We start from the raw sequence: 26758 nt of genomic DNA on the forward strand, positions 1-26758 counted from the left end.
AGGGCGTATCCGCACCGCACTATTTGGAGAACCCACTGGTCGGAGGTTATGAGAGGCCACCTTTGGTGAAAAAATTTTAACCTCCCTCCGACCGGCAGATCGTCCGGTACGGACACTTGTAGGGCGGCTATGTTCCCGTGGATCCAGTCAAAAGCCCGTCCCCGGCTTTTGCTGTGGAGGCGCAGGGGGCTGCTTAGGCGCACGCTGTTGACGAGAACGAGCGCGCTGGGGCTGTCCCTGTGCCTGACGAGGCCTTCGGGCCGGCTGGTTGTACCTACGCTTTGCAAAAGAATAGGGTGCAGCCTGCCGTGCCCGGGAAAAACGCCCACCCGTGGGGGCGGGTGCTGAAGGCGCCCGGTGGGAGAGCTTGTCGAGAGCGGTTTCCCGCTGATGCAGTTGGTCCACCATCTGCTCGACCTTCTCACCGAAAATGTTATCCCCCCGGCAAGGGACGTCGGCCAGTCTCTGCTGGGTGCGGTTGTCCAGGTCAGAGGCACGCAGCCATGAGAGCCTGCGCATCACTATACCTTGGGCCGCAGCACGAGATGCCACGTCACAGGTGTCAAAAATCCCCCTGGACAGGAACTTTCTGCACGCCTTCAGCTGCCTGACCACCTCCTGATAAGGCCTGGACTGCTCCGGCGGGAGCTTATCGACCAGGTCCGCCAGCTGTTGCACATTGGTCCGCATGTGGATGCTCATATAGAGCAGGTACGATTGGATGCGGGTCACGAGCATGGAGGACTGGTAGGCCTTCCTCCCAAATGAGTCCAGAGTGCGAGACTCCCGCCCCGGGGGCGCCGAGGCGGTATCCCTCGAACTCCGTGCCCTCTTGAGAGCAGAATCCACGACCGCTGAGTCATGGGGCAACTGGGGCCGCATGAGCTCTGGGTCAGAGTGGATCCTGTACTGGGACTCTGCTTTCTTGGGAATGGTGGGATTAGTTAATGGTCGCACCCAGTTCCGGAGCAGCGTCTCCTTCAGGACATTGTGCAGCGGTACCGTGGAGGACTCTCTAGGTGGTGATGGATAGTCGAGGACCTCGAGCATCTCGGCCCTCGGCTCTTCCACAGAGACCACGGGAAAGGGAATGCTTATGGACATATCCCGCACAAAGGAGGCAAAGGAGAGACTCTCAGGAGGTGAGAGCTTCCTCTCCGGTGACGGCGTGGGGTCCGAGGGAAGGCCCGTAGACTCCTCTGAGGAGAAATATCTCGGGTCCTCCTCTTCCCCCCACGAGTCCTCATCCTCGGTATCGGACATTAGCTCATGTAGCTGAGTCCGGTACCGGGCCCGGCTCGACGTCGAGGCACCGAGGCCTCGGTGTCGTCGAGCGGTGGACTCCCGCGCCGGCGGGGACGGAGCTCCCTCCATCGACGTCGACGGGGACTCCACCTGCGTGGCTGTCGAGACCGGCACCGCAAGCGGCGGCGGTGTCGACTGCCCCGGCGCCGGGCTAGAGCTCGCCGGCGCCACAGTCATCGGCGCCGAGGGCGCAAGCACCCCCGGCGCCGGCACAGCCTGGCGCATCAGCCCTTCCAGGAGCCCCGGAAGGATGGCTCTGAGGCACTCGTCCAGGCCCGCTGCCGAGAAAGGCGGTGGGGCCGGCAAGGGTGTCGGTGCCAGAAGCTGCTGGGGGCCAGGAGACGGCACCGAGGTGCCGGAACCCCGACGCGTCGGTACCTCCACCACCGACGGAGATCTCTCCTCTCTGTGATGACGCTTCGGCGTCGACACCTCCTCAGGCACCGAGGGCTCCCGGTGACGGCGCTTCTTGTCCTTCTTCCGGTGCACGTCACCGGTGCCGGAGGGCATGGAGGAGGAGGAGGTCGATCCCCCTCGGTCTCGAGGTACCGGGTCCGACAGGGTTCGGTCCCGTGGCTCACGAGTTGAGGGAGTGACCGGGGCCGACTGCCCACGCGGTCTCTCTACCCCACTCTCGCCGGCGGACCGGCGGGCCGACGGGACCTGTTCTCCTGGGGTCGCTGCCATCGGTGCCGATGTCTCGGGCATCGATACCGGTACCGAAGAACCGGCCTTCGATACCGATGCCGTCGAGGTCGACGTCGAGGGGCCGGCGCAAGTTCCAAAAAGACGGTCCCGCAGAACTTGCCTCGCAACCTGAGTCCGTTTCCGGAGACCGAGACACAAAGCACACGACTTGAGATTGTGCTCCGGCCCGAGGCACTGGAGGCACCAAGCGTGGGTGTCGGTCTGCGAGATCGGCCGGCCGCAGCGACCACACTTTTTAAATCCACTCGGGACCTTCGAGGACATCGACGGAAAAATCGCGTCGGCGAAGTCAAAGTCGGCAATGGTGGCTAAAATCACACCACGAAAATTGAAACCGACCGAGCGGCCACTAGGCCGCAACGAGGCGTCCCCGCTAGAAAGCGAGGGAAAAAGGAGGAGCGCGTGCTCCACACGCGCAAAATTCTTTTTTTTTTTTTTTTTTTTTTGGATAACAAACGAAACTGAAAGAAGAAGAGGCCAAAAGGGCCAAGAGCGACGACCCGCGTAAACGCGGTCGAAAATTCCGGCGGCTGAAACGAGAGAGTTGCAAAAACACGACTCTCTCAGTCGCGGGAAAAAAGTAACTGGCGGGAGCGGTCGCGCACGGGCGGGAAGACGGCCGCGCATGCGCGGTGGGCGTGCCCTGCGTGCCGACCGTCCCGCGAAGCTTTTTCCGGTTGGTGGGGGCTGCCGCGGACGTCAACCCAGTCGTGAGAACAAGCAGCCTGCTTGTCCTCGGAGAAAGTATATCTACACAAATAAACAATAACAACAACAGGTTTATAAATCAATTAATAATGTCATGCAACTGAACTCCTCAACATACACAGATATTCAGTGCAGTGGTCTTATAAAAGTAAACATTTTGGGCTTCTTTTGCTAAGGTGCGCTAACAGATTTAGTGCGTGCTAATGATTAATGTGTGCTAAATGCTAAGAAGCACATTAGTCCATTTTATTCCTATAGGCATCTTAGCATGTAGTGCTCACTAATCGTTAGTGTGCGCTAAATCTGTCAGTGCACCTTAGTAAAAGGAGCACTTTGTTTTGAATCAGAAATATGCTCCTACTTTTTTGGGCTTCTAGATCACTTAGAATTGGTTTCTACTGAGGCTAATGAGCCGTAAGTCTTCATTCACAACTACTCAGCTCTTTTTTCCCCATTTTCAAAACATCTCCTTCCTATCATCTAAGCTTAGCCATTACACCAGTCCTCAGGAAGGATCCTCCAGTCACAAGTGCACTCAACACTGAGTACACATATGCTGTGCCTGACACTAGATGTTACTATTAAAGACTTGTTGAGAATCCTTCCCTCTCCTCTCACCCACTCTCTGAGAGGGAGGAGGAAGGACTGTGAAATATTTTCTGAAAATTAGCTTTCCTTTAGCACTAACGTACCAAATACCTAGAATGTCAAATCCCTCAAGGAGGGAGAAAATCCATAAAATGTTTCCTTTCAAGGAATGTGTATTCATTAGTGTGTCTTAAAAATTTACGGGGTCCTTTTACCAAGCTGCGGAAAAAGGGGCCCTACGGTAGCCATTTTTACGGTGCGCCAGGGCCCTTTTTACTGCAGCAGGTAAAAGACCCCACCAAAAATATGACCACGCGGTAAGATAACTTTTACCGCATGGCTATGTGGAGGGGAGCACAAGGGCTCCTGCAGTAACCCAACAGTAACAGGACAGCCCACAGCAATGCCCGATTACTTTCGGGTTACCGCCGAATTAACCATTTCCATGGTTATTATTGCAGCGATGCTCGAGTACCACCGGGTTACCACCATGCTAACCATTTCCTGGGTTTTTATTTTTTCCACGGAAATGATGTGTGCTCGACCCAGAACTACCACCGGCCGCTCGTTGGGTCAGCGGTATTCCCAGAATAAGATGCAGGAAGCCCACATTGGACTTACTGCTGCTTTATAAAAGGGTCCCTCAGTGTGTGCAAAACCAATCTAACATGCATGTACCTACCAATTAACACACATTAAGCTGATTAGGATGTGTTAAAACTTTTAATGCAAGTAAAACAATTAAAAGAATTGTGTGAAATATACTGAAAAATCTGAAAATTAGGGGAAAAAGCCCAAATGAACTGACATTATTTTCTCTGAGCACATTGCCTTGCTCCCTTGCTCCAAAGACTTTAATAAAAATACAGTACGATCTTGAACTAGAGGAGTGAAAGCAACCACAATCTTGCACACAACAACTTGCTTTATTCTTAGGTTTATTTTTTTTCCCATGTTCTCATTTCTCTCTTCCATATAGGCTGTGCACATATCCTTGAGGAAGCAAAAGGATTAACTAATCAAACAACAAAATAAGGGGCCTTTTTACTAAAGCTTAGCACGCACTACGGGGGAAATTCTATATATGACGCCTAGAAAATCCATGCAGAAAAACATTTTTGCCTAAGCGTATTCTATATTTAAGCGTGGTATATAGAATATACTTAATTGATATCCTAGTGCCTAAAGTTACGGGCCTCCATTTACACCAACAAAAATGTGGCTTAAATCCACGCATGTAAATTTACACACACTGGGCCATACTCTGTAACTATGTATGTAAATTTTGGAACCCACGAAATGCCCATTTTCCCACCCATAACCATGCCCATTTTCACCTGTGTACATTAGAATTTAGGTGTAGTGTGTTACAGAATACGCTTAGCAAGTTTATTTTATTTATTTTGTTACATTTGTACCCCACGCTTTCCCACTCATGGCAGGCTCAATGCGGCTTACATGTTGGGGTTCTTGTGAGACATCATTTAAGGTTAGGGATTTGGGTTAGCAAGATTCTCCTTTTACTGGTGAATCATAAGAAGTGAAGATTGTTAGAACCAATTTTTATAAATTACAGACACTCTCAGGCTTATTTTCGAAAGAGAAAGACGCCCATCTTTCGACACAAATCGGAAGATGGGCGTCCTTCTCCCAGGGTCGCCCAAATCGGCATAATCAAAAGCCGGTTTTGGGCGTCCTCAACTGCACATAAATTCTAATTATTGCCAATTAGTTTTCAATATTGCTTGTTAAGTGCTGTTAACCACACTGATCAGCTTGTTAAGCCAATTAAATTACGCGCGTTAAGAATTCAGTGCGGAACTCTAGGCATGCTATATAGAATCTGAAGCCCATAGCTTTAGTAAAAATGTCCCTAAATAAATAAGGTGTCAATATTCAAATCGACAGTTAATGCTTCTGAAAATAACTGGTTAGTGCTGAACTGAAAACTGGCTATTTTGTGGGGGTACTGGGGGCGGAGTTGGCACTTGGCTAGTTAAGGGGTCTTTTTACTAAACTGCAGTAAAAGGGGCACTGGGCTAGCAGTGGTGGTCATTTTTGCCGTACACTGAGGTCCTTTTTACCACAGCAGGTAAAAAGCTGGAAAAAAGAAATGGCCATGTGGTAAGATTGCACATCCTGTGCGGCCATTCAGGAGGGGAGCATTTACTGCCACCCATTGAGGTGTCAGTAAGGGCTCTTGTGCTAACCTGGAAGTAACCAGGCAGCATGCAACAATGACCAATTACCATTGGGTAACCCCTGCAGAAATATTTTTCAAATATTTCCACTAGTGCCAGAAATGTTGCACTCTGGGGTGGAACTACTGCCTGCGCCCTCTTTGGACTGGGCGCAGGCAGAAGTTCCACCCCCAGATAGACCTGCTGCACATGGGAGGAAGAGGAGGAGTAGGAGGGGCTAGAGGGAAGGGAGAGAACTGTTGGAGGTCTGGGAGAAAGAGAAGGAAGGCTGGATTGAAGGTAGAAAGGTGCTGGACATGGGAGGAAGGGGAGGAGGGGGCTGGAGGGAAGTGAGAGAACTGCTGGATGTTGGAGGAAGAGGAAGAGGAGGATGGAGGGAAGGGAGCTGCTGGACTTCTGAGAGGAAGAGAAGGAAGGGGCTGGATTGAAGGGAGAGAGGTGATTGACTTCTGGGAGGAAGAGAAGAAGGGGACTGGAGGGAAGGGTGAGAGGTGCCAGATTTGAGAGGAGGAGGAGGGGGCTGGAGAAAAGGGAGAGAGCTGCTGGATGTGGGAGGAAAAAGAGGAGGAGGGTGCTGGAGAGAAGGGAGAGAGCTCCTGGAAGAGCACAAGGGGGGAAGGAAGGGAAACAGAGATGCCAGACTTCTACTAATCATTTCTATTGTGCTACTAGATGTACGCAGTGCTGTACATGTCATATACAGGTACTTTCTCTGTCCCCAGAGGGTTCACTATCTAAGTTTTGTACCTGGGGCAATGGAGGGTTAAGGGGCACATTTACTAAGACACGTAGTTGCCTATGCACGCTCAACATGCGTCAATTCAGAACTACCACCGGGCTACTGCGTGACCCGGACGGTAATTTAAATTTTTACGCATGCCAGAAAATTTCCAGAGTGTGGTGCTAACCAGGCGGTAATCGGCATTGTATAGGTGCTGAAGATTACTGCCCGGTTAACGCGTGACACCTTACCGCTAAGTGAATGGGTGGCGCAAAGGTCTCAGGCCCAAAATGGACGCATATCTACTGTTGGAGGAGGGCTAGGGGGTTCTGTGGATGCAGAATATTTGGGGGAAGTCTATGTGTGTTGGAGAACCATGGCTCAATGGAAGATGAAGAGTGCACCCTCATGTACTTTCCATAGCCCTCATTGTGGCCTGCAGCCACTGAAGCCAGCACTGCTATCCTCACTGAAGTTATTGGAAGTGAGGTAGGCATGCAGTAGGGGCAGGGGCAGGGTATGGGTGCATCAGGTGGCAGGTGTTTCTCTACTGCCCACCCATCCAACCTGTTGGCCTACCCAAAAATTGCCTTCTGGCTATGCCACTGGTAGGTATGGATTGCTGCACAGCAAGCCTGCTGTGGGCTTACCACTGCTTAGTAAAAGGTCCCCTAAGTGTTGTCATTAGTGCACTGCCATTATTAAAAATTAGCATGTGAGCCCTTACCAACATCTATTTTGTAGGTGGTAAGGGCTCATGCGTTAATCCCATACTCATCAGTAAGCTCATGACAATGTAGCCTATTTTACCCCTACAGACACCCCCTCCGTGCAAAAATAAATTTTATTTTTTAGAGTGTGGTTTGTATGTGCACACTGGGCTTTTAGCGCAAGACATCTCAGTACATCCCACAGTAAGTCCTTTCCAGCTGTGGTCAGACCAGTGAGTCTGACGTCGGTGCCGGGGAAAATGGTAGAGGCTATTATCAAAAACAAAATTACAGAGCACATCCGAGGACATGGATTACTGAGACCAAGTCAGCATGGCTTTTGTGTGGGGAAATCTTGCCTGACCAATTTACTTCAATTCTTTGAAGGAGTGAACAAACATGTGGACAAAGGGGAGTCGGTTGATATTGTGTATCTGGATTTTCAAAAGGCGTTTGACAAGGTACCTCATGAAAGGCTACAGAGGAAATTGGAGGGTCATGGGATGGGAGGAAATGTCCTATTGTGGATTAAAAACTGGTTGAAGGATAGGAAACAGAGAGTGGGGTTAAATGGGCAGTATTCACAATGGAGAAGGGTAGTTAGTGGGGTTCCTCAGGGGTCCATGCTAGGACCGCTGCTTTTTAATATATTTATAAATGATTTAGAGATGGGAGTAACTAGCGAGGTAATTAAATTTGCTGATGACACAAAGTTATTCAAAGTCGTTAAATCGCGACAGGATTTTGAAAAATTACAAGAGGACCTTACGAGACTGGGAGACTGGGCGGCTAAATGGCAGATGATGTTTAATGTGAGCAAGTGCAAGGTGATGCATGTGGGAAAAAAGAACCCGAATTATAGCTACGTCATGCAAGGTTCCACGTTAGGAGTTACGGACCAACAAAGGGATCTGGGTGTCGTCGTCGATAACACACTGAAACCTTCTGCTCAGTGTGCTGCTGCGGCTAAGAAAGCGAATAGAATGTTGGGTATTATCAGGAAAGGTATGGAAAACAGGTGTGAGGATGTTATAATGCCGTTGTATCGCTCCATGGTGCGACCGCACCTTGAGTATTGTGTTCAATTCTGGTCGCCGCATCTCAAGAAAGATATAGTAGAATTGGAAAAGGTGCAGCGAAGGGCGACTAAAATGATAGCGGGGATGGGACGACTTCCCTATGAAGAAAGACTAAGGAGGCTAGGGCTATACAGCTTGGAGAAGAGACGGCTAAGGGGAGACATGATAGAGGTATATAAAATAATGAGTGGAGTGGAACAGGTGGATGTGAAGCGTCTGTTCACGCTTTCCAAAAATACTAGGACTAGGGGGCATGCGATGAAACTACAGTGTAGTAAATTTAAAACAAATCGAAGAAAATATTTCTTCATCCAACGTGTAATTAAACTCTGGAATTCGTTGCCGGAGAAAGTGGTGAAGGCGGTTAGTTTAGCAGAGTTTAAAAAGGGGTTGGACGGTTTCCTAAAGGACAAGTCCATAAACCGCTACTAAACGGACTTGGAAAACTCCAAAATTCCAGGAATAACATGTATAGAATGTTTGTACGTTTGGGAAGCTTGCCAGGTGCCCTTGGCCTGGATTGGCCGCTGTCGTGGACAGGATGCTGGGCTCGATGGACCCTTGGTCTTTTCCCAGTATGGCATTACTTATGTACTTATGTAGTGTTTACCGCAGCTTAGTAAAAGGAGCCCTCTGTCTCCAACAAATGCAAATCTATCCTCTGCATATTTATACTGAAATCAAGTTAGGTGTGCTTCAAGAACATGATTTGCACCAACATTATTAATGGTATGTGAGATCATTTATTTTAAAAAATTAAAGGGGCCCTTTTACTAAGCTGCATAAGCGTCTACGCATGCCCAACGCATGCCAAAATGGAGTTACCACCCGACTACCGCGTGGCTCTAGCGATAATTTCATTTTTGGTGCGCGTCCAATACTCGCGTCTGAAAAATATTTTTTATTTTCAGGCGCGCGTGGGAAAATTAGGTTCTTACCGTGATAATTTTCTTTCCTTTAGTCATAGCAGATGCAGCCATTACAGATGGGTTGTGTCCATCAACCAGCAGAGGGAGATAGAGAGTACACTTTTTTCAGTGCCTCATACCAGCTTGCTCCACTGCCTCTCTTCAGTATTTGAAGCTTCCAAAGCAGTATGGCAAACCGCAATGGGAATAACATAAGCTTTCCTCACAGCGAGCAATGGCCCTACAACAAAGGGCATTAACTCAGAATGGAGGGAATGAAACATCCTCCCGGAGGGAATAAACTCATCCTCCAAAACATGAAACTGGAGGGAATTAAGTCATCCTCCTTTAATTGAACAAGAATCCTGAAGACTGTTTTCCGACTTTCTCCCAAGGACGGAATCTCCAGGAAACACGAACAGAACCTGAAATAGATTTACAGCAGATAGCATCAGACAGGGAGGGATCATGGCTGCATCTGCTATGACTAAAGGAAAGAAAATTATCACAGTAAGAACCTAATTTTCCCTTCCTTGTCATCAAGCAGATGCAGCCATTACAGATGGGATGTATCAAGCAATCCCTAGATAGGGTGGGAACAAGCCACACCACGCGCCAGCACTTGCGCTCCAAAATGTGCGTCCCTCCTGGCAGCCACATTCAGCTTGTAATGTCGGGCAAAAGAGAGCTTAGAAGCCCATGTTGCTGCACTACAAATCTCTTCAAGAGAGAGTGCTCCAGTTTCAGCCCAAGAAAAGGAAATTCCTCTAGTGGAATGCGCCTTAAAGGCATCAGGCGGAGGCCGGCCGGCAAGCAAATAAGCTGAAAAGATAGATTCTTTAAGCCAGCGGGCAATAGTGGCTTTAGACGCTGGAGACCCTCTGCGAGGACCTGATAGCAAAACAAACAGATGATCAGAGGTCCTGAAAGAGTTAGTAACTCGCAGATACTGCAGCAGAGTCCTGCGCACGTCCAACAGGTGCAATTGCCCAAAAGATTCTGGAAACTCCTCCTCGACAAAGGAGGGAAAGAAAATAGGTTGGTTTAGGTGAAACGCTGAAACCACCTTAGGCAAGAAGGAAGGCACGGTCCGAACCATGACCCCGGACTCTGAAAACTGCAGAAAAGGGTCTCTACAGGACAGCGCCTGGAGCTCTGACACCCGTCTCGCCGAAGTAATGGCCACTAACAAGACGGCCTTCAGTGTCAAATCTTTCTCTGAAGCACACCGAAGCGGTTCAAAGGGAGCACCCTGAAGGGCCTTCAGCACTAGCCCCAGGTTCCAAGCTGGACAAGGTGCACGCACGGGAGGACGGAGCCGAAGCACCCCTCTAAGAAACCGTGCCACATCCGGATGAGCAGCCAAAGACACGCCTTCAACCTTGCCACGCAGGGAGGCTAACGCTGCCACTTGCACCCGCAGGGAATTATAGGCCAAGCCTTTTTGTACACCATCCTGCAAAAAGTCCAGGATCGGCGAGACAGGAGCCCGCAGGGGTGTGATCTCTCTGGAAGCATACCAGACTTCAAACTGGCGCCAAATCCTGGCATAAGCCACGGAAGTGGAACGCTTGCGGGCTTGCAGGAGAGTGGCAATTACTTTATTGGAATAGCCTCTGCCTCTCAATTGCGCCCTCTCAATCGCCAGGCCATGACCAAATCGGCCGGCATCCTCCATGGTCACCGGACCCTGTGACAACAGGTTGGGAACCAGAGGTAACTGAAGGGGATCCTCTATGAGCATCTGTCGGAGGTCCGCATACCAAGGCCTCCTGGGCCAATCCGGGGCGACGAGAACCACTTCTCCTGGATGCAGCCGAATCCGCAGGGGCACTTGCCCTATCAAGGGCCACGGATGGAACACATACAGTAGGCCTGGAGGCCAGGGTTGAGCCAAGGCATCCAACCCCACCGAGCGAGGATCTCTCCGTCTGCTGAAAAAGCACGGGACCTTGGCATTGATGCTTGTCGCCAATAGATCCATCACGGGCTTGCCCCACTTGGCACATATCTGCAGGAACACTTCGTCTGCAAGTTTCCACTCCGCTGGATCGATCTGATGCCTGCTTAGATAATCGGCTTGCACGTTGCTCTGACCTGCAATGTGAGCTGCCGACAGAAACTGTAGATGCAGCTCGGCCCAGTGGCAAATTTGTTCGGCCTGCGTGCCGCCTTGTCGATTTATGTAGGCCACTGCTGTCGTGTTGTCCGATATCACTCTGACAGCCAATCCTTCCAGGGTCACTTGGAAGGCCAGAAGAGCCTGAAACACCGCTTTCAACTCTAGGCGGTTGATGGACCACTCCGACTCCTCGGGTGTCCATAGACCCTGGGCATGCTTCCCCTTGCAATGTGCGCCCCAGCCTTTCAGACTGGCATCTGTCACCACTAGGCACCAATCGGGGAGCGCCAACAGCATTCCTCGCCGCAGCATGCTGTCTGAGAACCACACTCCATGCTGAGTCAGGCCACAGGGAGCCAAGAGAGTCTGCATCGGTAATCCTGAGATACTGGAGACCATCTTTGGAGTAGAGCATACTGTAGAGGTCTCAGGTGCGCTCTCACCCAGGGCACCAGTTCCATGGTGGCCGTCATCAATCCAAGCAGCTGGACAATGTCCCAAGCTCGCGGGAGGGCATCCTCAGGAGCAAACGGACCTGATTCTGAAGCTTGCACCGCCTTTGCTCGGGTAGGTACACATACCCTGAGGCTGTGTCGAACCTGGCCCCCAAATATTCTAGAGACTGCGAGGGGGTCAGGTGACTTTTGGCCAAATTAACGACCCAGCCCAGAGATTGAAGTACTGAGACCACTCTGGCTGTTACATGCTGACTCTCTGCAGCAGAGTTTGCTCAAATGAGCCAGTTGTCCAGGTACGGGTGAACCCGAATACCCTCTCGCCTTAGAAAGGCAGCTACTACCACCATAACCTTCGAAAAGGTGCGGGGAGCTGTGGCGAGGCCAAAAGGCAAGGCCCGGAACTGGAAATACTTTCCCATCACCGCAAACCTCAGAAACGTCTGGTGCGGGGGCCAAATTGGAATGTGCAAGTAAGCTTCTTTCAGGTCCAGAAACGTGAGAAACTCTCCTGGCTGTACCGCCGCAATGACGGAGCGCAGGGTTTCCATGTGAAAATGCCGCACTCTCAGGGACTTGTTTAATTCTTTTAAGTCCAGAATAGGGCGAAAAGACCCTCCTTTTCGCGGCACCACAAAGTAGATGGAGTAGCGGCCACAGCCGTGTTCGGCGGGAGGTACCGGGGACACGGCCCCTATCTGAATCAGACCTTGTAAAGTCTCCTCTACCGCCGCCCGTTTGGCGGCAGAACCGCATCGGGACTCCACCAACACGTCTCTTACAGGGGCGTCGAATTCTATTCTGTAACCGTCTCTGATCAGGTCCAAGACCCACTGATCTGAGGAAAAGTTGGCCCACTCCTCGGCAAAGAGGGAAAGACGTCCTCCGATGACAGGACTCAAGGAGAGGGCCGGCGCACCATCATTGAGAGGGTCGCCCCTGAACTCCAGGCCTTGAGCCAGTGGCTGTGGAACGTTTGTCCAAGCTAAAGGAGTTCCTCTGCTGAAAACGGACACGAGAAGTGAACCCAGCAGAACGCCCCGGGCGGTACCTTCGAGCTTCACGGAAGCGAGGTCTGTAAGAGGAGTGGACCGCCGCACCCTTAGAGGAAGGCCGAGGCCTATCTTCGGGCAAGCGCTGGGGTTTAGCCTCACCCAGGCCCTTCACAATTTTCTCCAACTCCTCACCAACCAGGAGAAGGCCTTGAAAGGGCAACTTCACCAACCTTTGCTTAGAGGCCATGTCCGCCGCCCAATGCCGTAGCCAAAGAAGACGGCGAGCCACCACTGCTACTGCCATGTGTTTAGCCGAAGCTCTGACAATATCATAAAGGGCGTCAGCAAGAAAGGACAAGGCTGACTCCATCCACGGAGCCACATCTGAAAAGGGCTCCGCTCCATCACCGGGCTCTAGCAGCATAACAACTGCATGCAGACGCCCGAATAGTGAGACCTGCTATTTCAAATGACCGTTTAAGTGCTGATTCCAGTCTACGGTCTTGAATATCCTTCAGGGCAACACCTCCTTCAACAGGGAGGGTAGTTCTCTTTGTCACAGCTGTGACTAGGGCATCCACTTTAGGCACTGCAAAGCGAGCCATATGCTCCTTACTCAGAGGGTATAATTGCCCCAAAGGTCCCTCGGGGTCAGCCCATTGAGCCGAAATAAGCTCTTGGATGGAGTTATGCAAAGGAAAGGCTTGAGCAGGCTTTTTGGTACTAGCCATCCTAGGATTCACAGAGGAGGCTGTGCCACTGGCAGGGTCCTTAATAGAGAGAGCCTGCAGGGCATCAGAAATAAGCGCTGGCAGCTCATCACGGTGGAAAATCCTCACCGCGGATGGATCGTCCAGATCCTGAGTCACTTCTGCAACAGACTCTGGCTCCTCAGACCATGAAGGCCTGCCAGAGTCCTCCGAATCCTCGCAGCCCGACCACGGGGGGGGGGGGGGGGGGGGGAAATGGAGATGCAGCACTCTCTGAAGGGGAATGAGCCCTTCTGCGCTTCATATTCTGCCAATTATCAGGGAATAACGCCTCAGAGGGCATACCCAGGCTAGAATCCACCAGGGGGGCATTAGAAGAGGCCCATGTCGGGCTTTCTGGGAGAGCTCCTTTAAGCATGTATGCTTTATGCATTAATAAGACAAAATCAGGGGAGAAAAACTCACCCTGGGCACCCGGATCTCTGCCAGGGCTAGTAGCTCCCATATCAGCCTCACTCCGAGGCCTCCCCCCGGGCTCAGGACTCTCCGTCTCAGTGGAGGTCGCGCCATGTGGTAAATTCAAAATGGCGCCCGCTGCCAGCTCAGAGCGCGAAGAATCGTCGCTCGCCATGCTCGGGCCAGCTCTAACATCTGTACAGCACGATTTACAGAGCCCCGCTTGCCACACTTGGAATAGCGCTTTACTGTCTCCGCAGCCATCGCCGAAAACGGCGGTAAAATTCAAAATCGCCCCGATCGCGGGCCCACCCCGGAGGAGTCAGAAAACACTCTTACCTCACTGGACCGAGTATCACAGCTCCGGTCCCACAGAAAAAGGCAAGGAAAAACCTCTGTTCCAGCGTCTAAGCGCTTTTTTTTTTTTTTACGCTGTGAGGAAAGCAGAGGTAAATAGAACTCCGGAGGCTCAGATGAGTGGGAAAGGCAGGGAAAGGGCGAACCTATGTGCCTGCATCCACTGTTGGTGGAGAAGGACAGGGAAAGCTAAGCAATGTGTCCACATCCACGGAGGTATGGGTAAGGCAGGGAAAGGGCGAACCTATGTGCCTTTAAAGTGAAGCTGCTATAGCCTACAACACCCCTGCTAACAACTGGCAAAAGCACAGGAGCAACCTCCAGGCAGATTTTAGATGGAGCTCGAAGAAGCTGCAGCCACTCTGCTAGGGGAGATAGAGAATACTGAAGAGAGGCAGTGGAGCAAGCTGGTATGAGGCACTGAAAAAAGTGTGCTCTCTATCTCCCTCTGCTGGTTGATGGACACAACCCATCTGTAATGGCTGCATCTGCTTGATGACAAGGAAAGGTCATTACCACCCGGTTATCATGTGAGTCTTTATTGTTAAGTCAATTGCTGGTGGTAAGATCTCAGACCCAAAATGGATGCACAGCAATTTTCATTTTGCCGCACGTCCATTTTCGGCAAAAAAGGCCTTTTTTTACAGGCGTGCTAAAAAATGGATCGCCGAGCACCCAAACCCGCACCTACACTACCACAAGCCATTTTTCAGCACACCTTAGTAAAAGGACCCCAAAGTACAAAGAAAACTTGTCTACATACATATTAGATTTTTGAAGATGAACAATGAGGTAACACCTTTATTCAATGCGCATGGCTATGAACAGCTTCTATATAAACTCTCATTTTACACAATGAATGACAAATAGCCAGGACGTTGATATATTTATTCAATCTAAATACTTATTTAAAATAGCTGTACTACCAAACTATTCTTTCAGATAATTAATTTGTCCTCAAACCTTTACTTCAAGCTAGGGACCCAGGCTTATATGTTTAGTGGCACTGCAAGAAACAGATTTTTCATAAATTTGAACAGATTTTGACCTTTCAAGACTGTTTTGAATGAACTTAGTGCTGAAGAATATAGAATATAAAACAATATTTCTCTGAATATGTAAAACTCAAATACAGCAAATCTCAGGGCTCAGGGTTATTTTATTTTTGATTTGCATTTTTAAAGGTGATAGAAAAGAATGCTTCTTAAGCCATTATATTTATTTAGTTATTTATTTGTTACATTAGTACCCCACATTTTCCCACCTATTTGCAGGCTCAATGTGGCTTACATAATACCGTAAAGGCATTCGCCAGTCGGTTGATAACAAATACAAGGTTATGTTGTAGTCGAATGAGGTTGTGTGTCAGGCAGCATGAGGGTCGGAGGGAGTGAAGATTGTGTATTGTCCAGCACAATTATTGGTTATGCTGTGTTGCTGGGTGTGGGGATTTACATTGGATCGGTGGTAAAGATTTTCCAGTTCTTATCATTTTTGGCTTTCAGTTTTCTAATGCAAGGGTTCTCAGTGCAGTCACACCAAGCCAATCAGGTTTTCAGGTTATCCACAAGAAGTATACATGAGAGAAATCTGCCTGTACTGTAGTCAGATCTTTCTCAAACATATTCTTTATGGATATCCTGAAAGTCTTACTGGCTGGTGTGTCCCGAGGACTGGGTTAAAAATCACAACCTAATGGCAATGTGACAAATTAACAGGGATGTGTATGCAGTTTCTGGTTTCATTTAAGAAAATTTTATGTGCATACAGAATGTGCAATGAATCAACTTTATGTGTACAAAACCTCTGAATTAATGCATATAAGGTTGATTTACATGCATCAAACATTGTTTACATGCATTGCTTTCTGAAATGAATGGAAAAAATGCCCCCAGATCATCCAAAAATCAAACCAATTTTTTCCTTGCACACCCTATGAATAAATTTGATATTGCTATAGATGAATTTGTGTTTTATTCTTCTTTTAGGAGTCTTTTGTGACTGCAATATAGCAGACTAACTGATGCTAAAGAAGTCAGGCTACATTAGAACAGAAAATTTATGAGTCTCCTGGAGAACTGCTGTATGTAAATAGTTTCTACACAACATAAAATAATTTTCAGTTAATATGTGAAGTTATTGTACCTTCTTTTAGAGTTCAGAGCTGTAGTACGTGATTCAGGGAGGTGATAGGTTTCAGATGCTCCCTCAGTTTGCATCATAGAGTCTTGAGAGAATTTTATTACCCTCTTATCCAGCTGTCCACATACCTTATCTACCTGTAAGACACACAACAAAAAACACTATGTTAACACCATTGCTATAATGAAATGAAAACAAATCAAAACTTTTCAGGGTAATTCTGAAATTTACTTAGGGGTCCTCTTACGAAGCTGTGGCAAAAGGGGTCAAATTTGACCCCTGAGGCAGGCGTCATTTGACGCCAAAACACGGCCCATGCCGGGTCACCTGTTAATAAAGTACTCCTGTTGTCCTAATCTTGAAGGCCCAGTGTTGCTTTTTTTTCTCTCTTTTTGTTTGTATATTTTTTTTTCCTTTTTTGTTTGTATACTTTGTTTGTATGCTGTATTGCCCTCTCTATTTGTTTGGTACTTCCTTTTTAGCAACCAGTAAGCCCAAGTTGGGCTTACCACCACTTCATAAAACGGCCCCTTAAAATGATCAGTTTGGGGTATTTTAGGAGCCTTTGACTAAGCTGTGCTAGTAAACGGGTATAGCACATCCTTACACGGGCCTTTCCCACATGCTAAGCCTATTTCTACTGAAGCTGTCAAGAAGGGCTTTTTTTTTCTATTTAATGCATTTCTGGCCATTTGCTAATTTCAACTAAAATGTAACACTGGGATGAGAGCCAAATCATCAAACAATATTATTTGAAATGTGGGTTCTCATAAAAGAATGTAAACATCAGAAAAAGCAAGGGAGGAAAGAGCCTCAAGAAGCTCCCAGCAGTTAACAATTAGCTGGTCGAGCAGGACTTCTTCATCATTGGTATAAATAAACCTCTCGGTCTGTTTTGGATTTGGAGAAAGACATTATGCAGCTAAGTATTTCTAAGTTTTGAAAATTGTAGAAACTGAATAAAAATGTACATTGCATTGGGAGGTTTTTTATGCCAATGATGAAGAAGTCCTTCTCGACCAACTAATTGTTAACTACTGGGAGCTTCTTGGGGCTTTTTCCTCTCTTACTTTTCCTGATGTTTACATTCTTTTATGAAAACCCACATTTATAACATTCACTAATATTAGCTTTTATGCATGGCCATATAAAAACATTAATGCTGGAGCACTTATAGGAGGCGGTAAAAGCTCCCACATTAAAGATACACTAACCAATTAGAATAGAGATAAAGTTAGCATGATTAGCGTATCTGTATCTAATCTCCACCCCTGACATGCCTCCTTCAAAAAAAGAAGAAGAAGAAAAAATAAATATCACGCGCTTAGCACACACAGATGGCAAAAGTAACAGAACTCTTTTGCATGTCCTGCATTAGGCCATTTCTCCTGTATTAGCTGCACAGCTTAATAAAAGGGTCCCTTAACCATTTACATGTGGATAAGACTAGTTGAAAAGTATATGTCATGACATGATGGTGCATATTTTGCAGGTGGGCATGTTCAGGTCGGAGCATGGGTGGAGGACACAAGCATGCACACAGATTATACAACATTATAATTCATGACAAATATTGGCTCAGAAATTTACAGCAGCGCAATGTCTGTGCCTGCTGCTTACTCCTAGTATTTTATCAAAAATATAGGAACCTATTTTTCTTTATAAAACAGCGCCTAAATAGGAAGTTCTTATGCTCTTATCCTAGTCAATCTGTTATAAAATTACCCTCTGTATTTATCCTTCTGTAAAAAAGCCAGTGATTCTGAGGACTCTGAGAGAACACTACAAAGCAGTGCTTTTTAAATTTTACTATTAGTTGACACAAATCAAATTGTCATAATGGGGGTCTTTTACTAAAGATTAAGGGGCCCTTTTACTAAGCCACGTAGGCGCATACACGTGTCCTACACATGTCAATTTTGAACTACCACCCGGCTACCGCCTGGCCCGGGGGATAATTTCATTTTTTACGCGCATCCACTAGACAAACCAGAAAATTTCCAGCGCACAGCACTAACCGGGCAGTATCCGGCATTGTACGCATGTAGACCATTACCGCCTGGTTAACGTGTGAGACTTTATTACTAGGTCAGTGGGTGGCAGTAAGGTCTCAGGCCCAAAATGGATGCGCACCAATTTTTATTTTGCCGCATGTCCATTTTCGGCCAAAAAATAGGGCTTGCAGGCATGCTGAAAAATGAACCTGCGCGCATCCAATACACGCGTCTATACCAGCATAGGCCATTTTTCGTCGCACCTAGTAAAAGGACTCCTACCTCATGTTATCTGCCACAAGAGCCATTTTATTCCTATGGGCCCTGCTGCAGATAACATGCACTAATCTTTAGTAAAAGTCCCCCAATTTTAGTAATAACTCATAATTATTACTTGCCAGTATTTGTACATGTAAATGACATATTTAAATGTAAGTGGCCCTAGGACCCTTATTTTAAAAGTTCTAGTCATGATTTTACATAGTAACATAGAGGGGCATAATCGAACGGGGCCGGCAATCTATAAGGGCGGCCATCTGTAAAGCGGCGTACCCGACTGTATTATCAAAACAAGATGGCCGGCCATCTTTCGTTTCAATAATACGGTCGGGGACGGCCAAATCTCAACATTTGGGCCGCCCTTAGAGATCGCCGGCGTTAGAGATGGCCGCCGCTGGTTTTCGCCCTTGTGATTTGAACATACTTCTGATGGACTTAATAGAAAAACGTCTAAAAATTTGGTTTAAAAAACCAATTTGGACATTTTTGTGAGAAAAACATCCAAATGCAGATTTATGCCACTTTTTGGATGTTTTTCTCATTTGAAAATGTGCTCCTCATGTCAGTTACCTTACCTAAATAAAAAAGCTAATAGAAGAACTCAGCTAAAGCATTAACTGTTATCATGAACAGGCCAGACTTGCATCTGTGACCTTCTGGTTGGAAGACAGCCACTTTCCTGGTGCTACTCTGTCCTATCACCTTACAATAATACCAACATAAGGCAAGTTCTAAACAGATTGCTAGGGGCCCATACTGCCCTATGAGCAATAAATAAATAAAATTAGAGCTTATAAGGAAACATGAGCCCCTAGCAGTAGTTGTCTGAGATAATTTCTAGGGGTGCCATTTTTCTGAAAGTGCCAGAATGGGCAGGAGCGAATGGGCCTCACTCCTGTTCAAAGACACCCCTGAAACACCACTGCTTTTAAATGTAGCCTAATGGGGCTAGGCCCATGTGAGGGTGAGAGGGGTTCTTGAGCTTGGGGGACTACTGCAAGGAGCCTGGAGGGTGTCTGCTGCTGCAAGGGTTCTGCAGGGGGGAAGAACCCTGTTTTGCCAGCCTGCAAGGGGGTTCTTGAGCCTGGAGGGTGTCTGCTGCTGCAAGGGTTCTGCAGGGGGGAAGAACCCTGTTTTGCCAGCCTGGGAGCATCATGTTTTGTAGCCTGATCTTGCTGGGTGATAAAATAGCCCCAGCAAAAAGCTGGGGTTATTTTACCAGGCTTTTAAGGCCCTAACATGACGTGTGGTGTATCACTGCATGTTGTGGTAGGGTATTTGCAAACTAATGGGGAAAGGGAAATGGGACTTAATATACTGCCTTTCTGAGGTTTTTGCAACTACATTCAAAGTGGTTTACATATATTAAGGTACTTATTTTGTACCAGGGGCAATGGAGGGTTAAATGACTTGCCCAGATAACATGGAACTGCAGTGGGAAATGAATGTAGTTCCCCAGAATCCAAGTCCACTGCACTAACCACTAGGCTACTCCTCCACTAATGAGATGCAAAACATGTTTCATATCTCCCTTGCCCTTCATTTCTCTAGGGCAAGGGTTCTCAACTCAGTCCTCTGAACACACCCAGTCAATCAGGTTTTTACGACATCCACAATGAATATGTATGAGATAAATTTACATGCACTACCTTAAACATTTAAAGGTATACATGATTTCTGCTTCACTATCATAATTGCTGTCTTTGAAAATCCACCAGTAACTATTAGAAGGTGATTTTAGAAACATTTGAATACAGTAGGTGGATGTGCCTGATATGCTTATAAAAAGCAGTGTTTTCAGAAATTAAAAATATATTTATAAGACATAAGCATCGCCATGCTGGGACAGACCAAGGGTCCATCAAGCCCAGCACCCTGTCTCGGACAGTGGCCAAAAGAACAAGCATTTTGTCCCGCCTATCCCAGAAATAGTGGATAATTCCTACGTCCATTCAATAACATTCTATGTCCTTTTCCTCCAGGAAGCTGTCTAACCTTTTTTTAAACTCCGCTAAGCCAACTGCCCCAACCACCTTATCCAGCAACGAATTCCAGAGTCTAACCACACGTTGAGTGAAGAAAAACTTCCTCCGATTCGTTTTAAATTTACTACACTGCAGCTTCATCGCATGCCCCCTTGTCCTAGTATTTTTGGAAAGCGTAAACAGACGCTCCACATTGACCCGTTCCATTCCACTCATTATCTTATAGACCTCTATCATATCTCCCCTCAGCCACCTTTTCTCCAGGCTGAAGAGCCCCAGCCTCTTCAGCCTTTCCTCATAGGGAAGTCATCCCATCTCCTGAATCATCTTTGTCACCCTTCTAAAATTGTTGTTTGCAATGCAGTATGTATTAATTACCTGCTCTGAAGTAAGTGTAAATGCACCTGTGCGAGCCTTTTGAGTTATACATATAGTTGAGCGCCCTTTATAGAACAGTGTGTAGCATCGATTCTACACCCAAATTTGGGCAGCAGGACTTGCGCCTGCTGAAACTAATGTGGGTGCACATCTGCAGTATTCTATAATACAGCACACAAATTTCCAGAACGCCCCTGAGTCACCCATGCCCCTCCCGTGGCCATTCTCCCTGTTGGGCTGTGTACTATGGGATTTGGGAACATAATGTTATAGAATAGCGTGTAGCAAAATGCGCGTGCAAATCCAAATTGGTTACAATTCACATCAGTAATTGATTGTTAGTACCCAATTACTGTCATAAATTGGATCATTATCCAATTTAGTGGTGCACACACCTTAGGATCATACCCAAATTTGGGCACGCAATTTTGGATGCCCTTTATAGAATCTGAGGGACACTGTATATGTTTGCATTTTATACAGCGTATGTGCAAACTCCAGACTCCACCCAGCTTTGCTCTCTGGGAATGCCTACTTTGTGCACATAGAAAAGTATACATAGGTTTGTTCTTTTATACTTTTACAAATGTAATATATGTGCTGCTGTCTACTCTGCTAAAAAGAGAGACTTTATATTAACAATCCCATGTTAGCTGCCTAATGCAGGCGTGAGAAGGATCTGGGCATGACACAGGCAGATGGAGGAGTGTCCAGCTATGATAGCTAGCATGTGAGTTCTTACCATGTACTTGCTATCGCAACTACCAATAGAGTAGCTAAACTTGCCAACACCTACTTATATGATATTACTGTGAGAGTACCACTTTGGAGAAGGATTGCTGCCACCTGTGTTCCACTTGCCTACCAATGCTCCTCCAGGTTAGTCCTGGGGGGGAGGGATCAGGGGGTGAAGGGAAGGTTGGACTTTGGAGGTGGCATGAACATTAGATTGGATGGTCAAAGGGGTAGACTATTTATGTTGCAGCTCGGACTCTGCAGTATAATGTCAGGGCTGTAATGGTGGGGGGTTAAGGGGAAGATCATGGCTATGAATGGGGGTTGGGTTTGTACTGGGGTGATCAGGGCCATGATTGGGGGGTGAGGTTTTTGTAAAAGGGCCCCTTACAATGTTAGCCTCAGTTTTCAGAAAGGCTATTTTTTTTTTTTGTTACATTTGTATTTTAGGTGCCTAATCCTCAAAATTAGGCACATATACTCTTTGAAAAGTGAGCCATGCTGTAGAATATAAGAAAAATAGTTTTAGATGAACTGAGCCCTCCACAGTAAAAGCTTTTCCTCCCATGTCTTTAAAATTCATTGATTCCTGACTTCCTCATAAAAGCTTTTCCAGTCAATATTTTAAGTACTTGGCAAACTGCTCATGCCATGTTGTTTAAGATCCACAGTCTCTGCTAGTCAGATTATTTCTGATCCCTTTTAACTGAAACCCTTTGGTTGGTATCCAAAGGACACACATGAGAAGAAATAAATTGAATCTTTAATCTGCATAGACAAGCAGGTTGTAAACCCTTAACACTTATTCCATTCATCACAATTATTTCTATAAATTTCTTCCTCTTACATTTAAAGAAGCATATGTAAATTCCTTTCTTTTTTGCTGCAGATTCAGTCTAGAGAAGGGGTTCTCAACTCAGTCATCAAGACACATCCGGCCAACCAGGATTTCAGGACACCCACAATTAATATATATGAATACATTTGCATTCAAAGGAGGCAATGCATACAAATTTATTTCACACATATTCATTGACTACTAATTATGAGTGCACTTTATTTCAATCCAATTGTTCGATGTAAATATATATTAATACAACTGCGGTCTATTTTTCAATTTTTTATTTACGTTTTTATCATTAACATTAAAAGTGTCATTTTTTACAATTTCCTCATATCTGCATACACTCTCATTCATACCACTTGCATTCCTTTTATCCTCACATCTAGAGTAGATGACTTATTATCATAGTGTAAACTTTTTGATGTTAATTCACAGAGGTGGTTCTCAAACCCTTTATCCACAATATTACTCTAATTGCACCGATGTGCTCAAGATTGTACAGATTTACCTAATCTCAATATTTGAATATAACATTTCACATTTTCACAAAGTTCATAACGGTGCTTACTGAAGATAATCAAAAAGCCTTGGGGTGGTGATGATTCCACACCCTGGAGTTTCCACATCAACTATGAAAGTCTCCGTTTACCACAACCTCTGTGATTTCTTGAATCTTCTCAGATGCGGATATAGTTCACAAACTATTGATCGGACCCAACAAACTCCTCCGTTGAAGTCCTAAAGAAGTAAGCCCCAATAACTTATGGTCCACCAAACCCTACACTTGTAAGGCGTTTTGCCCAAAGGCATCCACAGGGGTTCAACTTTGCCACCATGTTCGGCTGCTTACACAGGATCAACCTCATGCAGGGGTCCTGAACTTTGTGAAAATATGAAATGTTATATTCAAATATTGAGATTAGGTAAATCTGTACAATCTTGAGCACATCGGTGCAATTAGAGTAATATTGTGGATAAAGGGTATAAGAACCACCTCTGTGAATTAACATTAAAAAAGTTTACACTATGATAATAAGTCATCTACTCTAGATGTGAGGATAAAAGGAATGCAAGTGGTATGAATGAGAGTGTATGCAGATATGAGGAAATTGTAAAAAATGACACTTTGAATGTTAATGATAAAATCGTAAATAAAAAATTGACACATATTCATTGTGGATACTTTGAAAACCAGACTGGCATGATGTATCCTGAGAACTGGGTTGGGAAAGGGAAATGGGACTTGATATACTGCCTTTCTGAGGTTTTTGCAACTACATTCAAAGTGGTTTACATATATTCAGGTACTTATTTTTGTACCAGGGGCAATGGAGGGTTAAGTGACTTGCCCAGAGTCATAAGGAGTTACAGTGAGAATTGAACTCAGTTCCCCAGGATCAAAGTCTACTGCACTAACCACTAGGCTACTCCTCCACTCCCCCTGGCCTGGATGCAATCTTTCATTATGTTACAGAGAGGATCTCTGTATCCCTCATTTTTGAAAAATATTGTGTTTTATTCATATTTTTAACAAATTAGGGGGTCCTTTTACAAAGGTGCACTGAAAATGGCCTACACACCGTAGGCACAAGTTTTGGGTGCGCGCAGAATCATTTTTCAGTGCACCTATAAAAAAAGGCCTCTTTTTTTGCCGAAAATGGACATGCGGCAAAATCAAAATAGCCGCATGTCCATTTTGGGTCTGAGACCTTACCGCCAGCCATAGACCTAGAGGTAAAAATTTTGGGCAATAAGGACCTATGCGTGTCAGATGCCACTTGGCGCGTGTCTGCTACACAAGCCAGAAAATAAAAAATATTTTTCAGAAGCATGGCAAAATTGAAATTACCGTAAAGGCCACGCGATAACCAGGCGGTAACTCCAATTTGGCGTGCATTGGGTGCAAATTGGCACCTACACAGCTTAGTAAAAGGGGCCCTAGATTAATTGAAAAGCAATCTGCATTCCCAGTGTTCAAGCCAAACATGATTGAAATGATTAGAAATTTATAGCTTGTAAATTAAAAAGCAAAGGCAACCATAAGCCTACCGTGCCCTTCTCCATGTGCACTCATACACCTTACAGTATAAAAAGCACAGTATAAAAAGTGGAATACAGGGGAAGCCACTTTTAGTTCGCAGACAACTATCCTGCTTATTTTCGAAGGAGAAGGCCGGCCATCTTCCGACACAAATTGGGAGATGGCCAGCCATCTCCTGAACCCGGCCAAATCGGTATAATCGAAAGCCGATTTTGGCCAGCTTCAACTGCATTCCGTCGCAGGGCCGCCAAAGTTAAAGGGGGCGTGGTTACAAGCACTTCGTCAGCTTCACTTGGTCCATTTATTTTTAGGACCAAGTCTCAAAAAAGTGCCCCAACTGACCAGATGACCATCGGAGGGCATAGGGGATCACCTCCCCTTACTCCCCCAGATGTCATATCCAGGTCCTTGACAGCAGTATGCAGGTCCCTGAAGCAGTTTTTAGTGGGTGCAGTGCACTTCAGGCAGGCGGACCCAGGCCCATACCCCCCTACCTGTTACACCTGTTGTGATAAATGTGAGCCCTCCAAAACCCACCACAAACCCACTGTACCCACATGCAGGTGCCCCCCTTTACCCTTTAAGGGCTATGGTAGTGGTGTACAGTTATGGGTAGTAGGTTTGGGGGGTTTTGGGGGGGGCTCAGCACCCAAAGGTAAGGGAACTATGCACCTGGGACCAATTTCTGAAGTCTACTGCAGTGCCCCCTAGGGTGCCCGGTTGGTGTCCTGGCATGTGAGGGGGACCACTGCACTATAAATGCTGGCTCCTCCCATGACCAAATGGCTTGGATTTGGCCGGGTTTGAGATGGCCGCCATTAGTTTCCATTATCGGCGGGAAACCAATGGCGACAATCTCTAATGCTGACAATCTCTAAGGCCGGCTCAAATGTGGAGAGATTTGGCTGGCCCTGACCATATTATCGAAACGAAAGATGGCCGGCCATCTTGTTTTGATAATATGGTTGGGTATGCCGCTTTCCGGGGCGGCTTTAGAGATGGCCACTCATATAGATGGCCGGCCCCGTTCGATTATGCCCCTCTATATGAGCCAATCAAATTAAATGATTCTGAGTTTAATATAATTGGAATATAATTTAAGGTAGAATTTTTATACACTTACCCGTTAATTCTAGAAAATTGTGCACCCAAATTTGTGACTAGCATGCAAATTTGTGCATGCAAATTATAGAATAAAGTCAGTTGTATGCATACCCTAATAATGAGAGGATAATTGTTGTTAACAACAGTAATAAGCTATAATTGGCTTTAACTGGTAAAAATTGGCACTATTTTCAATTATGTACATAACTGTATTCTATAAGTGGCATGATCAAAATCCACAGCATGCAACTTCAAGGAGGCATGGACCTGGGAGAGGCATGGGTTGGGAAATGTGTCAGGCAGTTATACATTTGGATGATAGAATATATGCATTTACACGCCTTACTATCTACAGTTAGAAGAAAGCATTTATGCCAGCCATTAAACTAGCATAAGCGCTTGCACCTAAAGTTAGGCACATAAATGTAGACTTGAGCTAGTATTCTCTAATGGCAGGTGCATGCAAAACTGCTGTTATAGAAGTGAACATCATCCCAATGCCTTTCTTAGGTGACTATACAGAATTACCCCCTTAGGGAGAAATTCTACAAATGGGCAACTGCATTTACACTGACTGACACCAGCAATAGAAGCCTATTTTACAACAGAACTTAGGTGCCCAGATTCCAGTAGAGAATACTAGAACAACCTGGTATTGGCATGCCTATTACTATGTGCCCAAATTTATCCCAGCAATAGACTTGATGTAAGTGTGAGACCCTAAATGCATCAGGGCAACAAGTAGCTTACAGTATTCTGTATGGTACATGCATAATTGGAAGGTTTGCCCATGTCTCACTCAATTTCAGCACATGGGTATGCTAACTAAGCATTTACTGCCTTTTACGAAGCTGCAGCAAAACGGGGCCTACTCTGGCATCGGTGTGTGTTTTTGAAAGGCAGGTCTTAAGTTTTTTTCAAGAAATGGCTATGCGGCAAATGAAACACTTGTCGCGTTGCCATTTTAGGGGGGAGCTCTTACCGCCACCAGTTGAGGTGGTGGTAAGGACTCCCACACTAACCCAGCGATAACCACCCAATTACTGCCGGGTACACACCGATGCTACAAAAAAATGAAATAATTTTGCAGTGCCGGAAATGACACGCACTGGGTGGTACGTCGTAAAAGGATCCCCCCCCCCCCCCCCCCCGTAAGTCAGGCATGCCATTACAAAATAGCGCTAAGGCACCCTGCTAGTAAGAGTAAAGCTAGGATTAGATTCAGTAAATGGT

The 26758-nt window shown here is 46.5% G+C and overlaps 1 protein-coding gene across 2 annotated transcripts in view; it reads right to left on the minus strand.

Moving 5' to 3' along the window:
• LOC115478870 (glypican-5-like) overlaps nt 1–26758 on the minus strand; it is a 1084132-nt gene that overhangs the window by 729428 nt on the left and 327946 nt on the right. For both annotated transcript variants that reach the window (XM_030216505.1, XM_030216504.1), the window contains exon 4: nt 16169–16302. In XM_030216505.1, the coding sequence (XP_030072365.1) occupies nt 16169–16302 (134 nt within the window). The remainder of the gene's footprint in view (nt 1–16168; nt 16303–26758) is intronic.

The sequence above is a fragment of the Microcaecilia unicolor genome, chromosome 10, assembly GCF_901765095.1.
Source record: "Microcaecilia unicolor chromosome 10, aMicUni1.1, whole genome shotgun sequence".
In the NCBI taxonomy this organism is placed as follows: Eukaryota; Metazoa; Chordata; class Amphibia; order Gymnophiona; family Siphonopidae; genus Microcaecilia; species Microcaecilia unicolor.